Source organism: Schistocerca serialis, chromosome 8 (assembly GCF_023864345.2).
Source record: "Schistocerca serialis cubense isolate TAMUIC-IGC-003099 chromosome 8, iqSchSeri2.2, whole genome shotgun sequence".
NCBI classification, from domain to species: Eukaryota; Metazoa; Arthropoda; class Insecta; order Orthoptera; family Acrididae; genus Schistocerca; species Schistocerca serialis.
This window is the reverse complement of record NC_064645.1, coordinates 179,516,762-179,543,881: the sequence shown is the minus strand read 5'-3', so window position 1 is coordinate 179,543,881 and position 27,120 is coordinate 179,516,762. Positions and strand designations below refer to the sequence as shown.

The following is a 27,120-nucleotide window of genomic DNA, read 5'->3' as shown; positions in this document are numbered from 1 at the left end:
TCCGAAATCACTTTTGAGTAAAATAGTCATATCCGGTTATTGTTTACTGACTCTCTAGATAGATTGATAGTTGAAGAGTTGTTCTGACAAATGCAAAGAATAGTAAAAGAGTAGGCAGCGATGCAGAAAACTAAAAGGGAAATAGCACCACTACAGCTCGGGGCCCTATGCACGCTACGGCACATATTCACTTAGTGCAGTGAATCCCCTGAGGACTTTAATAGCCACACATAAATTCCAGTTTGTGACTTAGTGGCCAGTTTTGTGGAAGTGCGTACATAAATTGATCTATCCATGAACATGGATGTATGTCATTCTTAGAATTGCGAAAGATCTTAAATTTCCGAACAGTCAAAAAGTGTTTATAGTCAAAGTTTTCTCCTTGTGGCGACAAAGACCTACCGCGACTATTCCAGTCGGAATGTCGATTATTGTTAAGTTCGCGCGCCTGGCGCTCTCTTGTTGCATCCCGTAAATGAAACAAATTACTTTCTTCAAACCCCTCTGCTATTTGTGATTCTAAATTTCTTTTGCTGTCTTTTGCTACAATTTCGCCTTCAATTTGTTTGACTTGCTTTTGTAATGCCTCAAATTCCCTTTTAACGCGTTCATTAAATTTTCCTTGATTTTCAACATGCTTATTTATGTTCTGGTACTCTTCGGTTTCTGCAAATGGTAATGGAGCTGTATCATCTGAATCTCTGTATCCATGTAAACTAAGATTTGTCAATTTATCTGAAATCTCCTCCACTCTTTCCGATAAATCACCTATTTGTTCTTGCTGTTTATTTACGTCTTCTGTTAAGTGTCGCGACTCGGGTTTCAGTATTGACACATTTATTAGTTAACTGTTCATATTGTTGTGTTAGATTATTTATTCTGTCATTTGGTACGGATTCCTCGATTCTCTCAAATATTTCCTCCTTATCGTGTGCACGTTGTAAATTTAACTCTGAAAACTGTTGTACTATCACGCGATCTCTCTCTTCCTGTTCTCTATCCTGTTCCCTTGGTCTAACCTCTACTGCAATTAATCTATTATTGTGAGAATTCAAAATCGGTTGTACTTCTTCTCAAATTTCTTTCTTTAATTCATCTTTCATGTTTTTGAAACATGTCCCTATTCGTGAATCTAACCGTGTTTCCATTGTTTCCATCTCAGCTTCTAGCCGTGTTGCCACTGTTTTCAATTCAGATCCTAACTGTGATCCCAATGAGTCTAACCGTATTTCCATTGTTCCCATCTGTGTTTTTAATTCAGATCTAAACTGTGTTTCCATTGTTCCCATCTCAGTTTTAATTGTTCCTATCTCTGTTTTAAATTCAGTTCGAAAATTTAATATTGCACTCATCAACTGCTCCATATTAACTTGTTCGAAATTCTTTTCGCCCCTAACATTTCCCGCAAAACCAGTTTCCTTCGTCATAGCTGTAAAGCTATCTGTGTTCGATACTATTCCAGAATCTTCTGTCATTAATCTCGTATTCTGAAAATTTTTTGATTGTGAAAAATTTTGAAATGGTTCCGGACTATTTTCCCGACCTATTAAATTGTTGTCAACTTCATTATTCATCATACTGTCCTCCTGTGTTGGCGAGTTCGCCATGTCAACAATTTCGTCGTTCTGACTATCATCATTTTTGCCTTTTTCATCGATCGCGTAATCATTTACAAAACATACAAAACTCGTCACTATACGAAAATTACACACAATGACACTATATCTCCAACAGTACCATTCACACGAAATGTTTCCCTCAAACACGATTAACGAACTATTGAAATAATTGCACTTAATTGTCAAACCCGTAGACAAGACAACAAAAAATTAAATTCTGCAAAAAAAAAAAAAAAAACCATTAGAAGAATGACAATTACCAAATCTACACATGCAATATAGACTACAGTTACTAAACTACAAATTACTACAACAATACTACTGTCTACTATTTTTACAATCAGAAGAATTCCAAGGGACGATCCTAAGCAGCGGTCGCCACGTGCGTGGGGTCTTAATTATGTTTAATGCAAATATTTTTTAAGTTTTTTTTTTTATTAGCTGTAAGTCCGATTACGAAGTGTCGTAAACGGTTGGCCCTGACTAGTTTTAGTACGCAACCTGACTGCATAGAATAACAACAAAGAATGAAAGAAAATTTCCGTTAACACAAATAAATTAATTAAGTCCCCAGCAAGTCCCCAGCAACTATAAAACCTACGAAACCAAAGAACAAGTGTAACTGTTCTATGTGTGGAAGTGTGATTCAACGTACACATCTGGCACGGTTCTTCTTTAATAAGAAAAGAAATTTTAAATACCATTTATACTGAAGTAATTAAAAAAATAGAAATACTATAATTGCGCAAGAAAACCAGAATTACACTCTAATACAGGAACACGAGCCAGATGCTTTGTTGACTGAACCTGTGATGACGCATTATTTAAGACACTGAAATAATAAAAAAAAGGGAATTTTTTTACCTTCATATATTTTGACGAAAAGCACTCTGATCATTACAATATCTCCATTCGAGCAACATCTGCTGCCTAGCCCATCAAACAACTGCATAAAACATGGCCTCAAATAGTACAGCTATCAATATCCTCTCAGCAAGATCTGCACAACCACTCACTACGACGACATCTCAACAGCGACTTGACTCCTACCACATCTCAACAAGCACTGACTACTGCCACATCTCGACCAGCACTGCCAGTGGAGGCGGCGGATTAAAACTCTTTGGCGCAATCTCTGGCGCTGTGGCTCAGTGTAGCCACCTTTCAAGTGTAGGACGGACTGGAAAGTGAAGATACTGAACGTATGGAACGGCCTGAATATTACCCTATAGAGGATGCCTGTGATGCGGTTGGCGTATGTTTCTCGAAGAACATCGTCTCCCCGAACCGTGAAAGAACTTGGAACGGCCATGAGAGAGAAGTTGGAAAACATCTTCCAGGGATTCCTCAATAGCTTGGAAGCCTACATGAATAAAAAGTGCAAAATGTGCATTAGTGCCCTAGGAGAGTAGATTTCCTTCTGAGAGTCCGATATCGGCCTTTATGTTGGGAGTCTGACCTGTGTTACACGTGAAAGTTATGTCTGTTAGCCTGCTTTCGCATGTGGTAAAATCGCGAATGCATATGGTGAAAGGGAGAGTCGCTCTTTCCAGTCTTGTGCCAAGTTTGGAAGAACTGATGATGAAGAAGCAAACCCATCATTCCCACTGAATTCGTTGCAAGAATGAGATATAAAAACGTTACAAGTGGTTGAAATATGTTACCTCAAGAGTTGGTACAGAAGTAACTACTCTGATTCATTTTTTTTCTGAACTTAACAAGCTGCAACATACTGGCGAATGATATTATGTACCCCACACTTCGAGTCGTATGTCACATGTGTGTTTATGATCGGGTGAAGGGAGCCGTGGACGCATGATGAAAACCACTGCGTTGGGCTATTCCAACAGAATGTGGTTCGCCAGTTAACTCCAGTTTCGGCTCGTGATGGAAGATGGGGAGGTGTGAGGGACCGAAGAGAGAGGGAGCTTCGTGTGATCACACCGAGTGACATCGTTAGAAAATCGTTGCGTGTCTCACATCTATGTACCGTCGCGATACATTTGTGTATTCAGCTACAGTGTGTGTCGGGAGTATTACATTATGGTACCCTCAAGATGTGCGTTCAAAAAAACTACAACGCAGAGGCACCTTGTGGTTATAATTTCCCTCTTGGTCTGCAATCTTCTACCAATTAAAAAAAAAAAACTACGTATTGTTTTTCTTAGTACCACATGTATAATTTCGTAATGATTAATAACTGTGTCGCCCATTTCGTCGGACAGGGACTGTTACAAAATAGTTCTTTACAATTTGCTCCTCTGTGAATAGGATTCTGAGAACACAGAAAGCTCTTTCGCTCAATAAACCACAGAAGACACAATTGCAGGTTTTAAATCGCCCTGTGTTGGTTTATTCAGGTTTGAGTATCACAAAGTGTCTCTGAGTATTCACTCTGTATATGTAAGTCCGTAAGTCCTTTATGGAAATATTAGAAGTAAGAACGCTACGTTATTTTCACTCTAATTACGTTCCACGTAATAGCAAATATCAGTTAATGGCGGAGCTTGTTATAAGAAGTATCTTTCTGCTTTTAGTAATAATCGTGAACCGAATATTTCTGGTGTCGTCTTCACCTTCTGGAAGAGGGAGACAAAGAACAAGCAGAGAATGTCTATTTAACACTACGTATCGATATGAACATTACTAAGCTGGAGACGTAAAGTAAATCTTTGGCTTATTCGCGTAAACCTATTCGTCATCTTCCGTCACAGCTTGAGTTCCCTTCTGGCCATCTGATTTCTCTACCGGACGTTGAATTAAGTATGGATTATATAAGAATGCAGTAGCTGCAGAAGGAGCTTTAATTCGGTTGGTTGCAATTACACTTCTCCTTCATATGAATTGTGCACCAGTTGGAAATAGTTGCTTGATAATTGTTATCGTAATATCTACGCCTATATTTTATTCAGAATAATATTCACGACAGCATTGTGCGTGGAATGTGAATGAACATTAATCGTATTCACGTGGTATTAATAAAAAGTACTTCATCGATAGTAAAATAATAAATAATTATTGTCAATGATATAATTTAATATCTTGTAAGAAAATTATATCTCTGGCAGTACGCATGGAAGAAGATAATAAAAATCTCAAGCTTTTGTTATCTACGATTCTTCTAGAAAAATCCCTCTTCTTATTCGAACTGTTGTACTGATAGGATGTAATTGGTGTCTCGTAACACAGAAGTCTGTAAAAAAACTATATTGAGTTGATAACTTTATATTTGAAAAACAAAGTTTATGTGTCATTGAAATGAATCTTATTTGCTTGAGTTTAATTTCATTGTAATTATCGTCCTATATAAATGTTAAGTTTTGCGCTCAGCTACAAAAGAGCGTAGCCATTAGCGCTCTTCATCTACAGTGCGGCTTAATGGTAAATGCTGAATAATAAGCAATTAACATTGAGTAATGTTTTCAAATGTTAATGCATATAATGAAGGTACAAAAAGATCTAATATATATTATTTGTTGGCGGTAAAACAGGGCTTGAAGCTCAATTGATAAGTGATTGTCTTATGTTAGCCGCCATCTTAGTGAAATATTGCAGCTGCAGTTTTAAATTGATTTTCTATACAGACATAATTGCGATATTAACCGTTTATTGGTGGCTCTTAACCCACTCTGACGTAATAAATTCCAGTTAGACTGTGATTACAGTGAACTCTTAGGTAATAAATTCCAGTTAGACTGTGATTACAGTGATACAGTGAACTTTTATGAATGCAAACAGCATCTTACGTGACATAAATTCTTAAGTGCTGATGTGTAAAGCCTGGTTATTTCATAACAACTTTTACGAAATATTTTGACAGGAAGAAAATATATTAGTGTTGTGTGTGTGTGTGTGTGTGTGTGTGTGTGGTATTATGTGACAAAACTGTTCATTTTGCTTAAACAAAAGTGTTGCCACCTTGAATAACAGTAACGTTAAATTCGATAAACGATATGAAACTAGTAAAGAGACTATTATACTACAGCACAATCGTTACTTTTGTTTATTTCTGATTACTTATCATACATTTAGCTTGTTTGCTGGTTATACGAGGGTTGGAACTGCAATAGTGGCAACTATATACACAAACGATACAAAAGAGTTACATGTTTGAACCTGTTACTGTCCTTCAAAGTAGTCACCAGCGTTGTGTAGAACTCGTTGCCAGCAGGGTGGAAGGCGTAGTATACCGTTAGTAAAGCCTGACCTGTTGATGGTGCGAATGTAGCGGTCTAAAGTTACGGTGATTCTCTTGTACGACTGTAATGGTGTTATCGCAACGCATTATGTTCCTCCATGGCAGACCGTCAATGCACAGTATTAATGTTCGTTTTGGAGCATCACCTGCGACCAGCTTTGCGAAAGAGGCGCCGGCACTTTCTGCGCGACCCATCCATCATTCTGCGCGACAATACGCAGGCGCATACAGTGCAAGCTGTGTCTGCTCTGTTCGGTCAATGGGACTGGGAAGTACTGTACCACCCACCATACTCCCCAGACTTAAGTCCTTGTGACTTTGATTTGATTCCGAAGATGAAGGAATCACTTCGTGGTTTCGTTTCAGAACTGTTTCAGAGATTCGGCAGGCAGTAGACCGCACCATTCGCACCATCAACAGAACAGGCTCTTCTAACAGTATACTACGCTTTCCACATCGCTGGCAACGGGTTCTACGCAACGCTGGTGACTACTTTGAAGGACAGCAACAAGTGCAAACGTATAACTCTTTTGTATCGGTGGTGCATAAATAGTTGCCACTACTTAAGTTCCAACCTACGTACATGATTACTTTTGTGCATGAACTTAGTGCCATTTACACTGTTTGGCAGACAACATTGCTACACGCTCCCAGGTTGAGATTTCTTCAACAAATTAACGATCATTAGCCGGGAAAAGCAGTGATTAAATAAAACCTCATGTTACGTTAATAATAAGAAACTAGTTTTATTGTAATTTTGCAGAAATTGTACAACACGCAATCAAACTATACACGCCACGTTATATAGTACATTATGTAACATGACCATGGGAAGTTTTGACCTGTATCATGTGAGGGTAGAGCGAGAGGTGGACTGCAGTGAGGCATAACAGAATGTGATTGGTGAAGTCGATTTTGTATCCGGAGAGTAGATCTGTCATTGAGAATAAGTTTTCAACACACTTCCAGAACGCATTCATCGTTTTTGAATTGGATTGCTACTCCTGGAAGGTGAAATGGTTTGACTGACAATATTATGCCAACATTCTATAAAAATACAAACATTTAGCTTCGTAGGCTTATCAGCTCTACCAAAATAACTCGTAATAATACAGTTTTGGTAATGCTTTGGTCATTTTCTTTTATTGTTGTGCCTCTTGCCGTGTGCTGCTTTTGGTTACGAAAGACTCTTGCTTATGTTTTTAACAGTTGTGCGACACGTCATACCATGAGATTGCACTATAAGATACCACAGTTGCCCTTTTGTAGCAGCATGTCGTGTATTCAAGGACATATCCACTTGAAAATTACTACAGAATCAAAAGTGGCCAATAGTTGTCTGAATAAACTCTGCTTTGGAATATAAATAAACTTGGCGTAAATAATACCATATTCCAAAAAATTTATTTAACTTCGTGTCTTTGATAAAATGTATGGCACACATCAGGGCAAGATAGTCCTCGTAAACAAAAATTTTGAATGAATGGTGTTAAACTTTTACTTTTGTATCCTCAATTCCTCTGAGGTTTATCCGAGACATAACCTACGATCTTCTGTAGCAACTGCTCTGTGTGGTATGCTGCTGAGCTTTTCCCATACGATTCTTCTCAGCTGCAGACTGCATCGTATTGCAAAATGATGTACCAATAACTCGGCCACTGTTTGCAAGTGTCCTTCTTCAGGGTAAGAAACGGAAAACAGTTTTGTATTAACTGACTCAGACTATAAAAGCCTGTGTACATAAAACACTAAGCCGGTGTACTGCGTACTCAGTGTGGCGAATGGTCAGTGGTCTTGAAGTAGTTATTGGACATGTGGTGCCCTCTCTGATCCACTCGCCACATCTGACATCTATGAACAGCAGTGCTCTTTTTAAACTCAAGGTCAATAAATAATTTTAATTCTCGGCCCCCATTAAAATTAAGCCAAAAATCCAACTTGTCGATTTCATGAACAGCAAGATCAATTAAACTGGCTACAGTCCACTGCAGGAGTTTGGACCCAGAGTTCCTTTGTATTAGGTAAGTGGTAATGAGTCAGAACAATAAATTCATACTATGACATTCATGAAAACAACAGAGACTGGCCAATTCCTATCATTATTGCTAATACTTTTCGAAAACATTTAGAAAATTCGAAATATTGTCACGTAGAAGAAGGTGTAATTAGATGAATGACGGACACTAACTTCACTTAACGAAGGTTTATTAATCACTTGCACATACAAGAGCTTGGCGCGAATTGCCTCCCGTCAGAACACATACGGTATAAATACAGTTACAGAACGTTCCAGTACTATGATTCTTGACATTTGCGGATACTTCTCGAATGTACTCGAACCGAATATAGAAATTAAAATTTTACTGTTATCACAACCACTACACCACGGCGAGTGTGCTACTCATCTTCTTCTGCGACCTTGATCCCTCCCTAAGCTTACAGCGTATCGGTGTTACGTCCTCCTAGTTCGGGAACGGGTCATCGGTCCTGCATACTCCGACTCCCGATGATGGATGTTCGCCCTGGTGGTGGTCTTCTTAGAACTTCCTTTGCCGCTACGCTCTTCGTCACCTTTCCGCTTGTTGCCTGTCGCTGGAGTTTCGAATTTACCCTGGGTTGCAGGATCGTTATAGAGATTCATTCGAAGGACGTGGACCGTATCTCTGATCTTTCGTCGTCTTGTGGGGTCTAAATCTTCAACTTCATAAGTCACGTCAGACAACTGTCTTACTACCTTTTAAGGCCCAAAGTAGCGCCTGAGTAGCTTCTCAGAGAGACCAACCTTTCGAACAGGAGTGAAGATCCAGACGAGGTCACCAGGCTGGTAGACAACAGGGCGATGGCTCGCGTCATACCTTCGGCGATCGTTTTCTTGAGCCTGCAGCGTGAGGAGTCGAGCTAACTGCCGAACTTCCTCAGCTCTGGTTATCACCTGGCCGGTGTAGTCATCGTCCAAGTCATCAGGATGTAACGGAAACACGGTGTCCATCGTCGTAGTCGCCTCACGCCCATGCACCAGGAAATATGACGTAAATCCTGCGGTGTCTTGTCAGCGGTGTTGTAGGTAAACGCCACGGAAGGTAGCACCTCATCTCAGCTGCTCTGCTCAACACTGAAGAACATTGATAGAGTGTCGGCCATTGTCTTATTAGGGCGTTCAGTAAGCTCCTTAGTTTGCGTATGGTAGGCAGTCGTTTATCTCTGTCACAAGATTCGGTTGAAAAACTTTCCCTCGCTCCGTAATTAACGACCTTGTTGCACCGTGTTATAATACAGTGTCTTCCACGATGAATTTGGCTACCTCAAATTCTTCGGCTGTCTTCGGCTGTTGTAATGGCATAGCGTGTCAGATAATCAGTGCAAACAATAATCCTTCTATTGCAACTAGCAATCATCGAAAATCGTCCGAGGAGGCAATCCCAACACGCTGGAAAGACGTTTTGGCTGGTGGAATTGGTATGAGTCCGCCACGTGCTTTCTGAGGAACTCTCGACAGTACGACACAGAGTGACGGACACTCCTAAATAAACCTGGCCAAAAGGTCTCTTGCGGATCCTACCATATGTCTTAATAAGTCCTAAACGTCCGGCCTCAGGTTGTGTCATGGAATTTCTGTAGAACATCTAAGCGCATTTGTTTAGGAATCACTCTTTTCAAACGGATCAAAGTTTTTCTTGCAAAGTAATCCATTAACTACCTTAAATTGTCCTTTCACAGTGTTTGACCGATTTAAGGCAAGCATAATTTTAGATATTAGGTGTCCTTCTTCTGCTCAGCAGAGAGACCCTGGAGTTCAGCGAGACAGCCATTATCTTCATCACAGTCTTGATGCTCTTGCACAGGGTTTCTTGAGAGACAGTCGGCATCTTGGTGTTTTCTTCCACTTTTGTACACTATGGTAATGTCATACTCTTGAAGACGTAGTGCCTACCTGGCGAGTCATCCTGCTGGATCCTTAAGCCCTGTCAACCAACAAAGTGAATGATGGTCTGTAACAACTGTGAATGGCCTTCCATCTGCACATGGCCCAGATCACAGCAAGACATTCTCTTTCTGTAGTTGAGTAGTTTCTATCGGCTTTTGTAAGTGTTGTAGAAGCATAGCCTATTACCTTCCGTTTCTCATTCGAAATTTGCACCAGAACAGCACCGATCACATACTCACAGGCCTCTGTGTGTCGTTATGTAGGTGCTCTCTCATCATGCAGATCAAGTACAGGGGTCAGTCGTCAGAGCTTTTCGCAGCACATCGAAAGAATCTTGTTCAGGACCCCCCCCCCCCCCCCCCCCAGGTAAATTTAGCATTGGCTTGTAACAACTCTTGGAGTGGCCTGGCTTTAAGTCTGATAAAACGATGGTAATAAGAACATAATCCGAGGAAGCTTCTCACATATCTAATACTTTTAAGAATAGGAAATTCCGTTATAGATCTCACCTTTTCTGGGTCTGGCCGCACACCTTCGTTTGACACAAGGTGTCCAAGTATTTTGATTTCTTCTGGAGTAAATTACAGTCCGCCTCGCTGCAGACACGTAAGAACGGCCTTCTGTCTTTTTACGTGTTCATCAGATGCCTCTGAGGACACTATAATGTCATCTAAATAACAGAGACTCATCGTCCACTTCACGTGACTTACAAGATAATCCATCATCCGTTCAAAAGTTGCTGGTGCATTACACAAACCAAACGGGATTATTTTAAACTTATACAGGCCCTCGAGGGTGATGAATGCGGTTTTCTCACGATCAGCCTCATCTACTTTGATTTGCTACTAACCTGAGTACATGTCCATCGTTGAGAAAAACTTAGCCCCATTCAGACAATCCAGTGTATCGTAAATTCGTGGAAGGGAGTAAACATCCTTTTTAGTTATCTTATTAAGCTTCCTGTAATCAACACAAAAACGCCAACTGCCGTCGTTCTTCCTGACGAGAACCACTGGTGACGACCATGGGCTCTGCAAAGGCTGAATGCTGTCATTCTTCATCACTTTCTCTACCTCGTCACGAATTACTCGACGTTCCGTTGCTGATACACGGTATACTCTCTGGCTTATTCGTTGATGGTCTCCATTGCTAATCCAGTGCGTCACCATCAATTTGTCTAATTTGCTCCTCACCTGTGGACTGAATCATTCCGAGAACTCTTTAAAAATGGCAAGTAGCTTCTTGTGTTGTTCCTTAGTGAGATCTGGTGATCGGCGAGCTAGAAGATCTTGTCTCATGGTGGTAGCGGCAATTTCGCCTACGGACTCGGCATGGGAGGTTTCTATGACGCTCAGCTGTTCGGCTATTAACTGGTCAGCGTTTGCTCGCACATGCGTCTTGGAAGGATCTGCGGTTCTCGGCGACAGCTAACTATTCACAGTTCACCGAATCCGTTCTTAAACGAGACGACAGAGGCTAGGATTACCAAGTTATTCTTCAGTGGTATGCTTGTCTTACATTCCAATACAAGATCCATGAATCGATGCTTGGCTTGACACATGACAGTTACCTTTCCAGCGCTGACTGCAGGAATGATCACTTCATCCAGCACACATAGTCTCCACAGACTCGGATGCGCATCTTCCTGTCCACAAATCTCCTCTCGTCTCGGATAATCTTTGGGCGACAACAATCTATAATTGCCTGAGAAGCTTTCAAAAAGTTCCATCCGAGAATGACGTCATGACTACACTCTTGTAAGACAATGAATTCTAAGGGTTGTGTATGGCCAGTTATAACCACACGAATGATACATCTTCCTGTTGGTTTTACATATTTCCCTTTATCCACCTTCAGCAAAGATGTAATGCTGTTGACGAACACGTTATCTGCAACTGGCAACGGTACTTCTCCGAAATGACTGCATGTGATGCTCTAGAGTCCATAAGAGCTTGGGCTGGTCGGCTATACATGAGGATATCGACGTAGTTTCCTATCATTTTTGTAATGATGGACGGCGGAGAATTTTTCTCTTCGGGGCGGCCTCACCTCCAAGGAAGGTCGCACCCTTTAGTTTTCCAGGTTGTGGCGGCTAGGTGATCGGGTGGAGCTTATAAACGGCGATGGAGATCTTGATCGGCGTGTTGCGAAGTGTCCTCTCCAGCGGCTAGCTTTTGCTGATGGTGACCTACGTCGTCCTGATGTCTTCTGGCGCGGGCTTCAGCAAATATCTGCCGTCTTTCTTGACAATAGCGCACCCCATGTCCCGGCCTTCCGCAGTGGAAACATACTGGTTGGTTATCCTGGGTCCTCCAGACGTCAGTCTTCCTTGGTGCCCAAACAGGTTTCTCATGCGCCATTGTAGGAACGTAACTTCGCTTGGCTCTCTACTTTTTCACCGTTTTAAAGGGAAATGAAAGACGAGAGATTGCGTTCAATGTCTGTTCCACTTCCTCCATTATGACCTCTTAAGTGTCTCGGATTTTTGCTCGACGTGTAATCCAAGTGTCTTCTGAACTTCCCCTCTCACTATCTGACGAAGAACGCTTGTGAAGTCAGTTCCTTCCTCCATCACAGGCATCGATACGACGTTTGGAAGCCGTTCAAACTTCTTGCGTGTAATCCTTTTTCGAAACATTGTCTTGATATACTGCTGTCGAAAGCTCCTTCGGGAGTAGGGCTTGATACATATCCTCAGGAACACCCTTCATGAGGTGTGCAACCTTATCTTCCTGCTTTATTCTAGGATCCACTATGTTACACAACTCTAAGACGTCTTGAATGTAGGCTGCTGTTGTTTCTCCTGGACACTGTGCCTTGCACTTTAATTTATCTTCAGCCTTGCACTTCTGTCGTTGTGTGTCACCGATATACTTGCGCAGTTCCACCTGGAACACTTCCCAGCTTGTGAACCTCTCCTCATTGTTCTCATACCATTGCCTGGCAGTGCCCACCAAGTAGAAAAATACGTTAAAGAAACACACGGTGTCATCCAATTTGCCAAATTTAGCTACATTCTCATATACCTGCTGCCACTTGTTTTGATCTTGGCCATCGCCACCAGAGAACCCGGAAGGATGTCTCATGTGGTGGCACACAGTTACTGTCATCGCAAAGTCCTCTTCTTCTTCTGTCTCCGATAGATTGCGATCTGTTGAATATGCCTCGGACTCGGGTTTCTCGCCACGTAAACGGCGGCCTGCTGGGAGCCACTGCCTCGTCGATGATGTGCGCTATCATAAGTTACAATGCCCGGCGCAACCATCAGAATAATGTCATATAGAAGAAGGTGTAATTAGATTAATGACGAACACTAACTTCACTTAATGAAGATTTATTCAGCACTTTCATTTGCACGGAGCGAACTGCCTCCGGCCAGAACACATATGTATATATACAGTTACAGAACATTCCAGTACAATGATTCTTGACATTTGTCGATGCTTCCAGAATGTTCTCAAACCGAATATAGATATTAAAATTGTACAGTCCAGGTGAGTTTTCAACACACGATCCTCCATCCAACAGTCTAGTATCATAACCATTACACCACAGTGACTGTGCTACTCAGCTTCTTCTGCGGCAATATTGCTGTACTCACCAAACCCACGCCAACATCAATTCACACTTAAATGACTTTTGACAACTCTCATTCATTTACATGTGCCTCTCCCCACCAGTTTCAGCCATATGAGGTCACAGAAACGAAGTGTAAATATGAATTTCATAGCAGAATTAGGTTTCTTGGTGCCTGTTAATATAGTAGCTACCATATTTGAGTCAACTATAGCAGATTTATGTATTGCCATTTCTAGTGCACTTTTCACAAAGTTTGAAAAATCGTAAAGTGTCACTAAATTTCACAAAAAGTAAAAAAAATCAAAACAGCAAATAGCAAAAACGACTTTATCAAAATATTATAAGTTTACAAAAAATGTCATCATACATGCATTAATAAAATTACCTGTTTTATCTTTAATCTTCATAATACTTCACCATTTTTGGTAATACTTTCATAATTTTTTTGAATATTTTGACTATTACCAGTTTTTTCACCACCCTTTTCAAAATTGTTTTTAATAGCCATTCATTCGCCTCTCGTTTTTCAGAAACTTCAAGGAAACACTGTAAAATCTCAAGATAAAAGAAAAATTGTGAGAAGGTATAAAAATTTAAAGTAAACTTCTATATAAGGAAATTCATTGTAATCAACATGTTTCTTTCTTTGTTTGTATATTAGTTTAATATTTCCATCTTCAAAAAACTAAAAATCTGATCAACTTTTTAGATTCAAACATCTCTTTCACAAAACAATTTTAAATTCATTATGAGCTCCATACAAAATTTTCTCCTAATTCAATTTTAAATAAACCCATCCAGTAATGCTGAATAAAAGATCTTCTCCTACATTACTTATTTTCTTATAGAATTTGCAAAAATACTGGAAAATAAGTGGACAATTAATTCTGTAGATCACTCTTCAGCACAAATGGTAATGAACTTACTAGCTCACTTTCCAACTCAAATGGAAAATAAATTTTTTGGCTCCCTTTAAAGCTCAACTGGAGGGTGTACTTTTTAGCTTGCTTGTATACTCAAATGGAAATAAATTACGTAGCTCATTTTTTCAGCTCAAATTGATAACCAGAAATGGACAAAAAATCATGAGGCTTCAGACAAAGAATAAAAAATGGATATCAAAAACCATCTATAAATTTTTAGTAGTCAAAACTGCAACAAGAGGAAATATTGATGTAAAACCATTATTTATTGAAGCATCAGGATAATATGGTCTTCTTATTTTATCATCAAAAAATGTAGAACCAAAAAAAATTTAAAAATGGGTAGCAAAAGATGTCTAAGGATCCAGGAAACAGTAAGATTAAATTTTGAACAACTTTTATATGATAATGGTTATAAAATATTCAGGAAGAGGCCAAAATTTAATTTCATCAATGATATAATTGGTGATACATTCAAATTAATTTTTAATATAAATGTTCCACATAAACATAAACATTCAGCATAAAAATATATTGGACATTTATGTTTATGTTGAACATCTGTGTTTTTACTAAACATTTTTGCTTATGTTGAAGATAACTGTTTATATCAATCACTTATGAATATTTCTAAAACATAATAACATATGTATTTAAAGATTTCTCTAATTATTTCTTTGGTTAAATTAAATGTTTGTAATTTTATACTTACTTTATAGCCACTGTCATATAAAATGTGTCCAAAATCTCTTTCGTTTATCTTTGTTAGGATATGTTGAGTAACATTCTTGTAGTGCTCGTCTTATTCCCTGATATAATACCATTGCTTTTAAGAAACTGAACATAATTTATTTTATATTTGGTGACAATTTCGTGGCTTCATTACATGGACATTAAAACTAAACTGTGGGCAGTATCATGGTATAAGTGTATATTTTTATTTTTATAATTACATATTTTATGATTTTGGTTGGGGTGGCTTTAAATATTGTGGGCTAGCATGACAATTTTAATGAACTTATACCGCAATAACACTCATACCCACCTCGGCTGTCCCGAAGTATGTACAATATAGTATTTTTTTTAAAACACACCACCTTCTAATAAATAGTTTGCGTGAGCGCTGCTATGCAGAAAAGAAAATATGCGTATTATTACGCAAACTGTAATTATAAATATGGGCCTCAGGGGCAACTGGTTATTCATGTACCAAATTACACAAAGATTGAGTGAGATATTGCGGAATGTAATGCTTTTCTATATTTTTGTTCATTTACTTGCAAGGCAAAACTGGAGAGAGTCTCGTCTTCCGTTAGGTGGCCAAAATGAAACATACTGAACTCACTCAGTATTCTAAATATTAATGAACGAAATCTATTTTCACTCCTTTTACTTAAAAATTAATGAAAGATCAAAACTGAGACATCTCTCGCATTTATATTTAATATTATGACATGATATTTTAATTAAATAATACAGTCAGCGTAATGGCTGACTAAATCCTGCTAGGGGAGATGAGCTCCCTGTACTGGGAAGTTCTGTGAAAACTTTGTTAATTATAATTAGTGGTTGCAATCATGAGAGGTGACAACTAAGTCAATAATACACAATTTATAATGACAATTTCTATTATATTTTTCAATATACAGATAAAACTTACGTTAATTATCAGACAGCACTACAATGGCGGCCTACCGCTAGACGAAACAAAACAGGAGATCTCGTTCAATCAAAGCATTGTCTCTGATCTTCATGGCCTATCTTACACAGAGATCATACCAAAAAACTGCGTTTTGTTAATTACATTGACATTTGTGTTTTGATAATAACAATTTACATTCTTTACTATTTGTTATACATTGCGCACATGTACACAGTCTTGAAATAATTTATAATTCACATGTCTCATAACAAAAACTTCCTTTCCCTTTCTCCAAATGTCCATTTCTGTTACGTACCGTCACATAGGTCCCCTAGTGAGGGTGTACTTAATGTGGTTTACTACTTTATGTACAGACTCACTACCGTGTTACATCATTATTTAAGTGTTCATTTCTCCATGATTAAGGTAGGTACATATGTGTTCAAGTCTCAGTTAAATGAATGGTTATATTCGTACTCTATCATTCGTATGTTTCAGATATGTTTCGATCTCATTGTTACAGATGAGTTCATCTACTTGTTCCAACTCTATTTTTCACCAGGAATGTGAACAATCCGGAATCCTACAGCCCCAGTACAAATTTGCTTACGCTCCCCCATTTGGGTCACAGGCGTAAGAAAAAAACGGGTCAAAAAACCTCACCCGGCCCTTCGGATTGTTGACATTCAGTCTCTCTTTATATTATTTATGATGATAATATCTCCATTGAATTAATCAACAAAGAAAAACATGTATCTATATATACATATAACAAGAAATAGATGTTAAATTGAAATTACGTACACAGTACGTTTGTCTTGAAAATTAAGTCATCTTTGCACAAAATGTCTGTCTGTGCTTTCATGTACACACATACATTATAATAAGAAACATAAAGTCACTGTAATTAATTTCTGTGTCCTTTGCACATTATGTCTGTTACAAATTTACATTCCAGTCGGTGTTTGTTAATACGTCGTCAACCATAAATACACTTCGAAATGTCATCGAAGTAAGAGTTGTCGACGCTGGTGTATTGTTGAGTTGTCGGCGGATCGTTGTTGGCGACGACAGAAGCGTGTGCGGCACCCTGCCACTGGTAACGACAGTTCGTTGACCTCCGCTGTGACGTCCGCGCAAACAGCTGACGATCAGTCGACAGGCGCGGCGCATCAGCTGTGCAGTGAGAAACATCTGCCGGCCGCTTGCCTCGCGTAACATGAAAACATTCAACCGCGTATCAGTTCATGAGCAAAACAAGACAAATACACGTATCGCAAGTGCTGAAAGAAATGTTATTAGTTTTCAAGCACTCCACAGTGTTTACTATTTTTGAATGCACTGATATAACGCACGAACTTACGTGGTCCAGTTCTTTAAATAAGTTTCTGGCTCGAATTCACACATTTCACTACTCGGATTTAATCACTGTTTTTTTTTTTTTTTTTTTTCCTAAGTGATCGCTACTCAGCACTACACACTGTCACTGTGGTGAGTGTTCATGTGAGTACCTTGCTGTGACACTTTTCACTTCACTATATTTGACCTGCGTCACTTCTAGCGTGCGTTTGTCGGTCCCAGAATCCGCAGTTCGCTGTGCGCTACCCGTAGCGTCCATTCACAGTCCACTGGGAGTATTCCGTTCACAGAAACATTTTTCCACACTATGGATGTCAGTATTATTTCGCATATTAAACTGTTTCTTGCGGAAGGCACCACCATGTATACTGTTAATTTTATTTATCTTAGTTCACTGTACTCAAACAACAGTTTTTCACAGCTAAATACAGTCAACACTCAGTGTGTTATCACACAGTTTACTGTTCACTTTTTCCATCACATTCCAATTAGTGATTCATTTTATCCATATTGCACTAACTAAGCGTCCGGATAGTCTCACTTGTAAATTGGAACATATTTTAACACCTATTACTTTAGCTGCATAAGAAATATGGCTCTCACTTTATACAATCGTATTTCGTACGTGACACAAATCAGAGTTCCTTCGAGATATGTCTTATCACTCTGTACTAAGTGACTGATTTATTTGGCACCTCTTATTTAAAGTGTCGATCAATTGGTCTTTCTGGACTCGTGAGTTCAGTAGGTTTTTATATTCATTCTACACTAAATCAGAAACTTTTGTCATTGTCGCGTTTGCAGCTGCCTTGCTTACGCGCAGGTGTACCTGCAAGCGCCTTCAAGCTGGAATCAGTGTGGAAGTTAAGAGATATTATTGTGTTTGAAATATTTTATCACGCGAGTTCTCGCGTTTGTACAGCGATTCGCTGTTAATTTGCACGTCCGACGACCATGCACAATGCTTCCTCCATTTTCGAGGTTTATCCTGTGCAGAGTGTCCTTACGCAGATTCATTTGCTAATCTCTTTTCTGTCACGGCACTTGTTTAAGTGCAGTACTCTCCTTCTGTCACAACTCACTCATACATACACCTAGCAACTACTCTATATCTAACAAGCACATGCAAAAAATCAAATAAACATTAAATAAATCTTACTAACTAGGCATGCAACTTACATCTACCTTTACACACTACACATTTTAGACTTAAACCTTTAAGTATCCATGGATATAAACGCTTTTAAGTCCTTGTGCGGGAACATTCCTCTTATCTTTCCTGTGTCTGGGTGTGCCAACATGTAACACCCGTCATGTGGTATCTCTAAAATCCTATGTGGTCCTGTATACAAGAGTTGCCACTGTCTGTTAACTTTTTTGATACTCGATGACTTGGGATGACTCTTGATCATCACCAAGTCTCCTCTGTTGTACGTGTAGAGTTTATTCAATGTGCGATCATACTTCTTCTTCCTAATGGTTGCATTGTGTTGCATTGCGAGCTGGGCTTACTGTAGCTTCTGCTCTCTGTTTACAAGTCGTGGAATTCGTGGCAAAGGATTTAACCACTCCTCGTCGGGTGAATCCTGTGTCATGAGTTCATTTGGTGTGCACCCAGTGGATTCATGGGGTATATTATTAAGTATTTTCTCGAACTGAGGTACTAACTCAATCCACTTCGTTTGATGATTTGCCGCATATGTGCGGACAAACCTGTTGAAGTCGCGGAAGCAACGTTCCACAGGGTTCGCGCTCGGGTTATACAATGACACACAAACATGCTTGATGTTATGTTCCCAAACAAACACTTTCCAGTCGTGACTTTTAAAATAAGTAGCATTTTCAGTTAATAAGGTCATCGGCTTTCCGACGTTCGGTATGTAATCTGATACCATTTTCCTGACTATTGCTTTTGTGGTAGACATTTTTGTGGGATACAACTTCAAATGCATTTAAAAAAATGTCCAAGGCTGCTACAACATATTTCAACCCGCCTCTTGCTATCGGCAAGGATCCTGTCACATCAACAGCAAGAACCTGGGCTGGTGCTGTCGGCACTATTGGGTGTAGCTCGTGTCTCGCGATACGAGTGCACGGTTTTGTCTTTTGACAAATAAGGCAAGTTCTTACTAGAGCCTCCACCTTACGATGTAAGTTTGGGAAGTAGCAGTACCTAGACAATAGGTCTGCGCATTTCTTTCCGCCAAAGTGTCCCCAAGAATCGTGTGTGTACCAAATTAAATTCTCTACTGACTGTGTTGGTATACACACACACCAGTTTTCAGATGTTTCAGCCCATCGGTGGTACAAAATATCATTTTGTGTCATATATAATTTGGCAAGTTCCCCATACGGATCATTGCTTAGAGAATCGATTATTCTACACCACAACGGATCATCATGCTGGATGTATGCGACCTCTCGACACATACGCACATATTTATTCCGCCGGATGGAATCTCCCAGTACCGAGATTTTAAATTCTGTAGATTGTTCTACAAGCCCTGCAAATTCTGGTAATGCCCGGGGTAGTCTGGACAACGCGTCTGCCACAACATTGTCCGACCCTTTCACGTGTCTGATTTGAAAATCACAGTCCTGTAGAGCTAAAATCCACCTCGCGAGTCGCTTGTGCAACGAACGGCATGTAAGCACATAGCTGAGCGCCTGGTGGTCGCAAAAGATGATGACTCTTTTGCTATATACATGGTAGCGAAATTTCTTCAAGGCCCAAATTACTGCAAGCGCCTCTAATTCAGTTGCAGAATAGGACGGTTCACATGAATTTAACACTCGGCTGGTAAATCCTATTATCTTTAATTCTGTTTACTGGCCATTGTTGTCTACTTGGAATAAACATCCCAGCCCGCAAAAAGATGCGTCTGTTGCTAGACAGAAATCTCGTGACATGTCAGGATGGTGTAGAATTTCTGCATTCACTAATGCCGCTTTAATTTGGTCGTAGGCTCTCTTGCATTCTTCCGTAAAATTCCATGGCCGATTCTTTCTAAGCTGACCTAGTAAGTCCTCAATCTTTAGCAACTGCGCCGGTAAAAACCGCCTAAAAATGGAGGCCATTCCAAGGAATGCTTTCAATTGCTTTTTCGTCTTGGGGTACGGCATCTCCTCTATCGCTTTCAGCTTCTTTGGGTTAGGTAGAATCCCCACCGGACAAATAATACGTCCTAAGAACTTTATTTCTTGCCAGCCAAATTTTGACTTTTCGAGGTTGGCAGTAACCCCGACGACTGCAAATCTTCCCAGCACACGGTATAAAATCTCGATGTGCTCAGACCAGGTTTCTGTGGCGATGAGAATGTCATCGACATACGCCGTTATCCTTTCAAGAAGGTCAGGTCCTAACACGGTGTCCAGAGCTGCAATGAACACGTCCGCACTTATATTCTGCCCAAACGCTAGAACTCGAAACTGATAGCTTCTACCGGCGAATGTAAACGCGGTATATTTTCTTGAATTTGGCGTTAACGGCACCTGCCAGTATGAACTTTTTTAATCCAGTCTTGTTAAGTACTTAACACCTTGAAATATCTGAATTCGTTCCTCTATATTTTCCGGCCGGGTCCGAACAGGTATGATTATATTATTAACATCCCGCGCGTCCAGCACCAGCCGAACGCTGCCGTCTGTTTTATAATCGCTAACAGTGGGCTACTATATGGTGAAGTTGACGGTTCTATTATTTGCCACCGCAGCATTCTCTGAATTTTTCTCCCCACGGTTTGTCTTTTCGACCACGATATTGAATAGGAGGCACGGCTGCAGGTTTGGTGAGATTTTACTTGCATGTCGATCTCATACTCTTTTATTATCCCCGGTTTTTCTGAAAACACTTGCACAAATTGGTTCACCACTTTGCTCAAATCAGATTGCTGTGACAGGCTGAGGTACGAAAATTCGGCTACTTTTGATGCAATATGTTGCTTAATAATAGCATTTTCCCGTTCCCAACCGGGTTCAGGTTCGCTACTGTCTTGATTTACAAAACAGTTGTGATTTACGAGTCAGGATCCTGTAAAGTTAGCCGGACGTTCCGGCGGTAGTTCACATACGCGTCCGGAGTCCTCGTTAATGCCAGATCAAGTTGTCGGTTAAGATAGGTTAAGGTGCATCTGACTCGGGAGAGGTCAATTTTTGCCTTCAATTCCCTAAGCGCATCAAGACCCGGGATGCAAGATACTGTGAGATTTTTGACCACCAGGAATGAGCAGAGTATGGCTTCGTTTTCCAGGGCAATCTCTGCCTGCACCTGGTTCTTTATTAGCTGCACCCTGCCCCGTAGGGCACCTACTATCCTACAATTTTCTACTGGCAGGCTCGGTAACTTCTACACACGATCCACGCACTTGAATAACTGCTCATCAATACAAGAAGCACTCGCCCCTGTATTCAATATTATTATTACTTCGACCCCATTTATCTTTGCCACAAAGGCAGCCTGCACTTGTTCTATTTCTTGTTGGTCCACAGGTCGCGGATCAACTGTCAGTTCATCTTTCACCTCGCATCCGTCATTGTAGCGAAGCATTTTCACCCCCACATTCTGTCTGCCCCCCTCTTTCATCTTGCCGACCGTCTGGGAAGGGCCTACAGAGGTTGGCCAGAGTTTGACGGCCTGCCGCACCCTGCCGACACGTGATCAGACACATCGGTTATTCGAACATTATCAGTCACAATTGGTGACGTGCACTGCGGTGCGTACACGTGTGACTGATTGTTCGGAGGCTGAGGTGGAGGCGGTGGCATCGGGATGACATTGATGTGATTAACAGGCACATGACCTGACGGCATGTTTTGATGTGCCTGCCAGTTTGCTGGCCCTGCCCGTTGCCACTGCACATTGTTAGCTCTCATATTTTTATTGCCGAAGTTGGAGTTTCCTCCCGCTTTGCCTCATCTCTTTCGATTGTAGTTTACTCCACCTCTTTTTCGTGAAGACGGGTTTGACTGGGCATGCTGCTACGCGTTGTATCAAGTGCTGTGCCAGTGACCGTCCACAGTGGGCACACTGTTCATAGTGTTTCCTTTCTTAGTTAAGTTTTCCCATTGCGAATATGCGTCACTCTTTGAATACCCGTTCTTACGAGGGCTATTATTGTATTGGTTTTTTCCTTAACTGTTCACTTGTCCGTTGCTTGTATTCCCCTGATCTCCCTGCGTGGTATCCTCGTGTATTAAATCGAGGAAGTCTATGGTTGCCATGAAAAAACTGCAAGTCCATGTCAGGGATGTGTACGAGTTTCTCTCTTATCGTTATAGGCAGTTTAACCTTCCAAATTCTTAGAATGTCCCTGGAAAGCATGGGTTCGTCCCAGTATCTTGTTTTGTTCAGGTATCTTTCAAAATATTTTCTCAAGTTACCTGAGCGGGGATTGAATGGTTCCGGGTTATACACTTGTTTCCGTAGACGCTCCTGAACAGACCTGGACCAGAATCTGGCAAGAAATTTACTTTCGAATTCAGACAACGACGGACACTGGTTCGCGATTTCCATCGCCCACAGTGCCGCGTCGCCTGTGATGAAAGAGATCACAAACTGAACCGTTTGGTGCTCAATCCATGATGCTGAGAGTACATTCCGGAAACTTTTTATAAATGTTACCGGATGGACATTCTTTTTCTCATCATTAAACGTCTGGAATTGCTGTGTTTTAATAGTGCTTCCTCGTGCTTTACTTGCGCTACTGTTGCTACCGCTACCTGTCCGTTCGCGGTGATAATGCCTGAACAATTGACTGGCGAGTACGGTTACACTTCCTCGCAGTCGGCTTTTTCCACTCGGCATACATTTTTCGGCACATTTCCGTACTGTACATTGTTGAATGGCGCGGGGGGTCGGTGAATGCTCGGCCCGCCCTAAGCGAGCTACAGCCTGTTTTTCGCAGTACTCGAGTTGTAAATTTCGGCCCGCCCTAAGCGAGCTACAGCTTGTGATACGCAGTACTCGATTCGCTGCTAGAGCGAGTTGGAAATTTCGTGAACAGTTTTAATAATATCTTCCACTTCTTTGTCCAGCACGCAGTGAGCTTTGTCTAATTGATCTACGCGTTCGTCCAATTACGTTACCTTTTGTGGAATGTCTTCGATCTGGTCTATTAACTCAGCCACTTGCTGTCTTACTGCATCGATCTCCTGTGTCAAATATGACACTAGCGCCTTGTCACGTTGTTCAAACATTTCATTCATTTTGGCCAGGAGCTGAGGATCACGCTCCTGTTCTCTGCGTTCGCGTTCAAGATGTTCTTCCGCTAAAATGTCCTTAACATGGTTAATTAATGCCTGCTCCCGTTGCTTGTCTCTCATGTCTAATTGTGCCATCAGCACCGTCAGACAATCGGTGGTTGGTACAGATACTTGTACATCATTTGCTGTCGATGCAGTAGCATCCTCCTTCCCTGTGTCAGTAATCGAGTGGATTTCTTTGTCCGTTTCAGGTTGCTCAGCTTCCGGTTTTGGAAGCTGAGAACCTGTCATTGTGGGTGGGTTACTCACTGGAAACTCTTGTATATTTTCGTCTCTGTCATAGCCTGATAGCCTGACAGATCTTCCTTCTCTAATCGCTTGTCGTTGCATGTCTTCACCATTTCTTCTAGTATTAATCCTGACTGGTAAGACTCGATTACACACAAAATCTATTTTCCCCCAAAAATGACACTACACAAAACACACAAAACACTGAAATCAAGTAAAGCAAAGAAGCTACCTACTACTATTACTACTGAAACTAACAGTTACACTTTCGCACTCGTAATATTTCCGTTGCACTATGGAAAATTTGACTTCTGCTAAGACATTACTTTGACAATCAACTGCACTAGTATTTATTTGATTCACACAGCTGAACACTAATCACTGTCTCACAATTTTATCACTGATTTACTCACTAGTACTAAGTTATAGTAAATGCATCTGACCAAATTTTCACTATCCGCTGACGCTAAAACAAATTGAATAAACACTTCTGACAAATTTTAACTCAAGAAGATAAACACACTGAATGGCCCCCGGATCCTTTCTTCCTTTAGTTTCCAGCTCAGAAGCGCATGCATATACACCCTTACCTTTATTATTTATAGTTGTTTAGTGTTGTCTTTATCTCAGTCGAAATAATGGTACGCATCTAGTCAGCTTCATGTCCATATATCTTCACTGATTGGATCTCGTATAAGTTTTGTATTTCATGGTACATGGAAATAGCTTACATATATGGCATTAATTTCTCATACATATAATTATGTACATAAAAAATTTTCTTTTAAATATAGTTTTCTAGACGGACAACCATATCTCAGTAGTTTTCTGTGTACTTAATATTGGCACATAAAATTTCGGGCCCTCACGTTGTTGGGCGCCACTTATCACGAAATAAGTGTATATTTTTTATTTTTATAATTATATATTTTTGGATTTTGGTTGGGGTAGCTTTAAATATTGTGGGCTAGCATGAAACTTTTAATTAACTTATATCACGATAACACTCGTACGGTATGGTATTTTTTTTTAAACACAACGCGCGACTCACCGCCTTCTAATAAATAGTTTGCATGAGCGCTGCTATTTAGAAAAGAAAATATGAGTATTATTACGCAAACTGTAACTATTAACATGGGTCTCAGGGCTACTGGTTATCCATGTACCAATTTACGCAAAGATTGACTGAGGTATTGCGGAACATAATGCTTTTAAATATTTTTGTTCATTTACTTGCAAGGCAAAACTGGATAGAATCTCGCCGGCCGTGGTAGTCTAGCGGTCCTAGGCGCGCAGTCCAGAATCACGTGACTGCTACAGTCACAGGTTCGAATCCTGCCTCGGGCATGGATGTGTGTGATGTCCTTAGGTTAGTTAGGTTTAAGTAGTTCTAAGTTCTAGTGGACTGATGACCACAGATGATAAGTCCCATAGCGCTCAGAGCCATTTGAACCATATTTTTTTGATAGAATCTCGTCTGCCGTTAGGCAGCCAAAATGAAACATACCAAACTCACTCAATATTCTAAATATTAATGAACGAAATCTATTTTCACTCTTTTTACTTTGAAATTAATGAAAGATCAAAACTAAGGTGACTCTCGCATTTACATTTAATATTTTGACATGATATTTTAATTAAATAATACAGTCAGTGTAATGGCTGACTAAATCCTGCTAGGGGAGATGAGCTCCCTGTACTGCAAAGTTCTGTAAAAACTTTGTTGATTATAATTAATGGTTGTAATCATGAGTGGTGACAACTAAGTCAATAATACACAATTTATAATGACAATTTCTATTATATTTTTCAAAATGCAGGTAAAACTTACGTTAATTATCAGACAGCACTACAATGGCGGCCTACCGCTAGACGAAAGAAACAGGAGATCTCGTTCAATCAAAGCATTGTCTCTGATCTTCATGGCCCATGTTACACAAAGATCACACCAAAAAAACTGTGTCTTGTTAATTTCATTGATATTTGTGTTTTGAAAATAATAATTTACGTTCTTAGCTATTTGTTAGACATTGGACACTCGTAAACAGTCTTGAATTAATTTATAATTCACATGTCTCATAACAAAAACTTCCTTTCCCTTTCTCCAAATGTCCACTTCTGAAATGTACTCACACAGCGAACAGCCCATGAATACCCAACACTACTGAGCAGCTGGCATGTCATCCTCAGCCCACAGGTGTCACTAGATATGTGTAGAAAGTATCATATGGTCAGCACAATGTTCTCCCAGCTGCATCTCAGTTTATGTGATTGGAATTATGTAACGCTTGGTGTATAATATAAGAAAGCTAAAATGTCATCTGTAATTATTTCTTCTTCAAACAATGAAAATGAAATATTATTAAACTATATAGCTAAACAACTTTGATAGTTGTTATTGATAACAAATTAAAACATATTTCGCATATTTGTTGATTCAAATTGGGCACTGTAAATTTAAAAAAATTGCATATATTTTTCTTAATGATTCCCATTTTTATGTACTTTTAGTGAATTTTGTTTTTTTCCACACTCTATAGTTTGTTGATCTTTTCCTTTCCACGACTTATTTTCAGTATCTTTCCCAATCTAATTTAAAACCTCACCAGTTAGAAAACTTTAAATTATATCAGCTTATTTTTAGACAATAAAATAAGAGAACGTATGTCTGACTTGTAAACAGGTATACGTGATTTTCATTTCCTTCTCCAGATTGAAGAAGTTGAAATTCTTTAGGGTTTACTTGTAGATAATACAATTAAACTATATAAAATCGATGTAAAAATTTAAACATACTTTTCATTGTTTTATATTCATTTACCTAGATTTTTCAGTGTTTTAGGTTCATCATTCTTCTGTTGACATTGATTTTACCTTATTTACCTTAATTTACCATATTTTAAAATTTAATTCGTTTAGTATAATTTAACTTTACTTTTTATTGATTTACATTCATTTACCATTACTCACCAGCAACTTTTATTTGAATATGTACATTTATCATGATTTACTGTTACTTTTTTATTGAATTATGTTCATGTTTCATTGTTTTACCTTCATTTTCCTCCATTGCTCTTAATTTACCAATCTTTTTCTTTACATTCATTGACTGTAATTTACCTTCACTTTCTATTTATGTATGTTCATTTAAAACTATTTACCTTCATTTTATTGATTTATCTTGATTTACCAAGAGCTAATTTCATTATTTATATATTTAATTAAATTTTTTTGATATATTTATTACAACTTGTTTTATTTTTCGATACTGTTTCAGGGGTGATGTATTTACTGTCTGGAATAATATATAAAAAGCTAAAATATCGCCTGTGGAGAAGACACAATATTCTTCAAACAATGGAACCCAAACATCTTTTAATCAGATA

At 39.5% G+C, this 27,120-nt stretch overlaps 1 protein-coding gene across 1 annotated transcript in view; it reads right to left on the bottom strand.

Moving 5' to 3' along the window:
• Positions 1-23,737, bottom strand: part of LOC126416909 (uncharacterized) — a 175,879-nt gene extending 152,142 nt beyond the window's left edge. Inside the window, exon 1 of the mRNA XM_050084791.1 lies at positions 23,330-23,737. Coding sequence (XP_049940748.1) covers positions 23,330-23,737 — 408 coding nt within the window. The remainder of the gene's footprint in view (positions 1-23,329) is intronic.
• Positions 23,738-27,120: the final 3,383 nt, after the last annotated feature.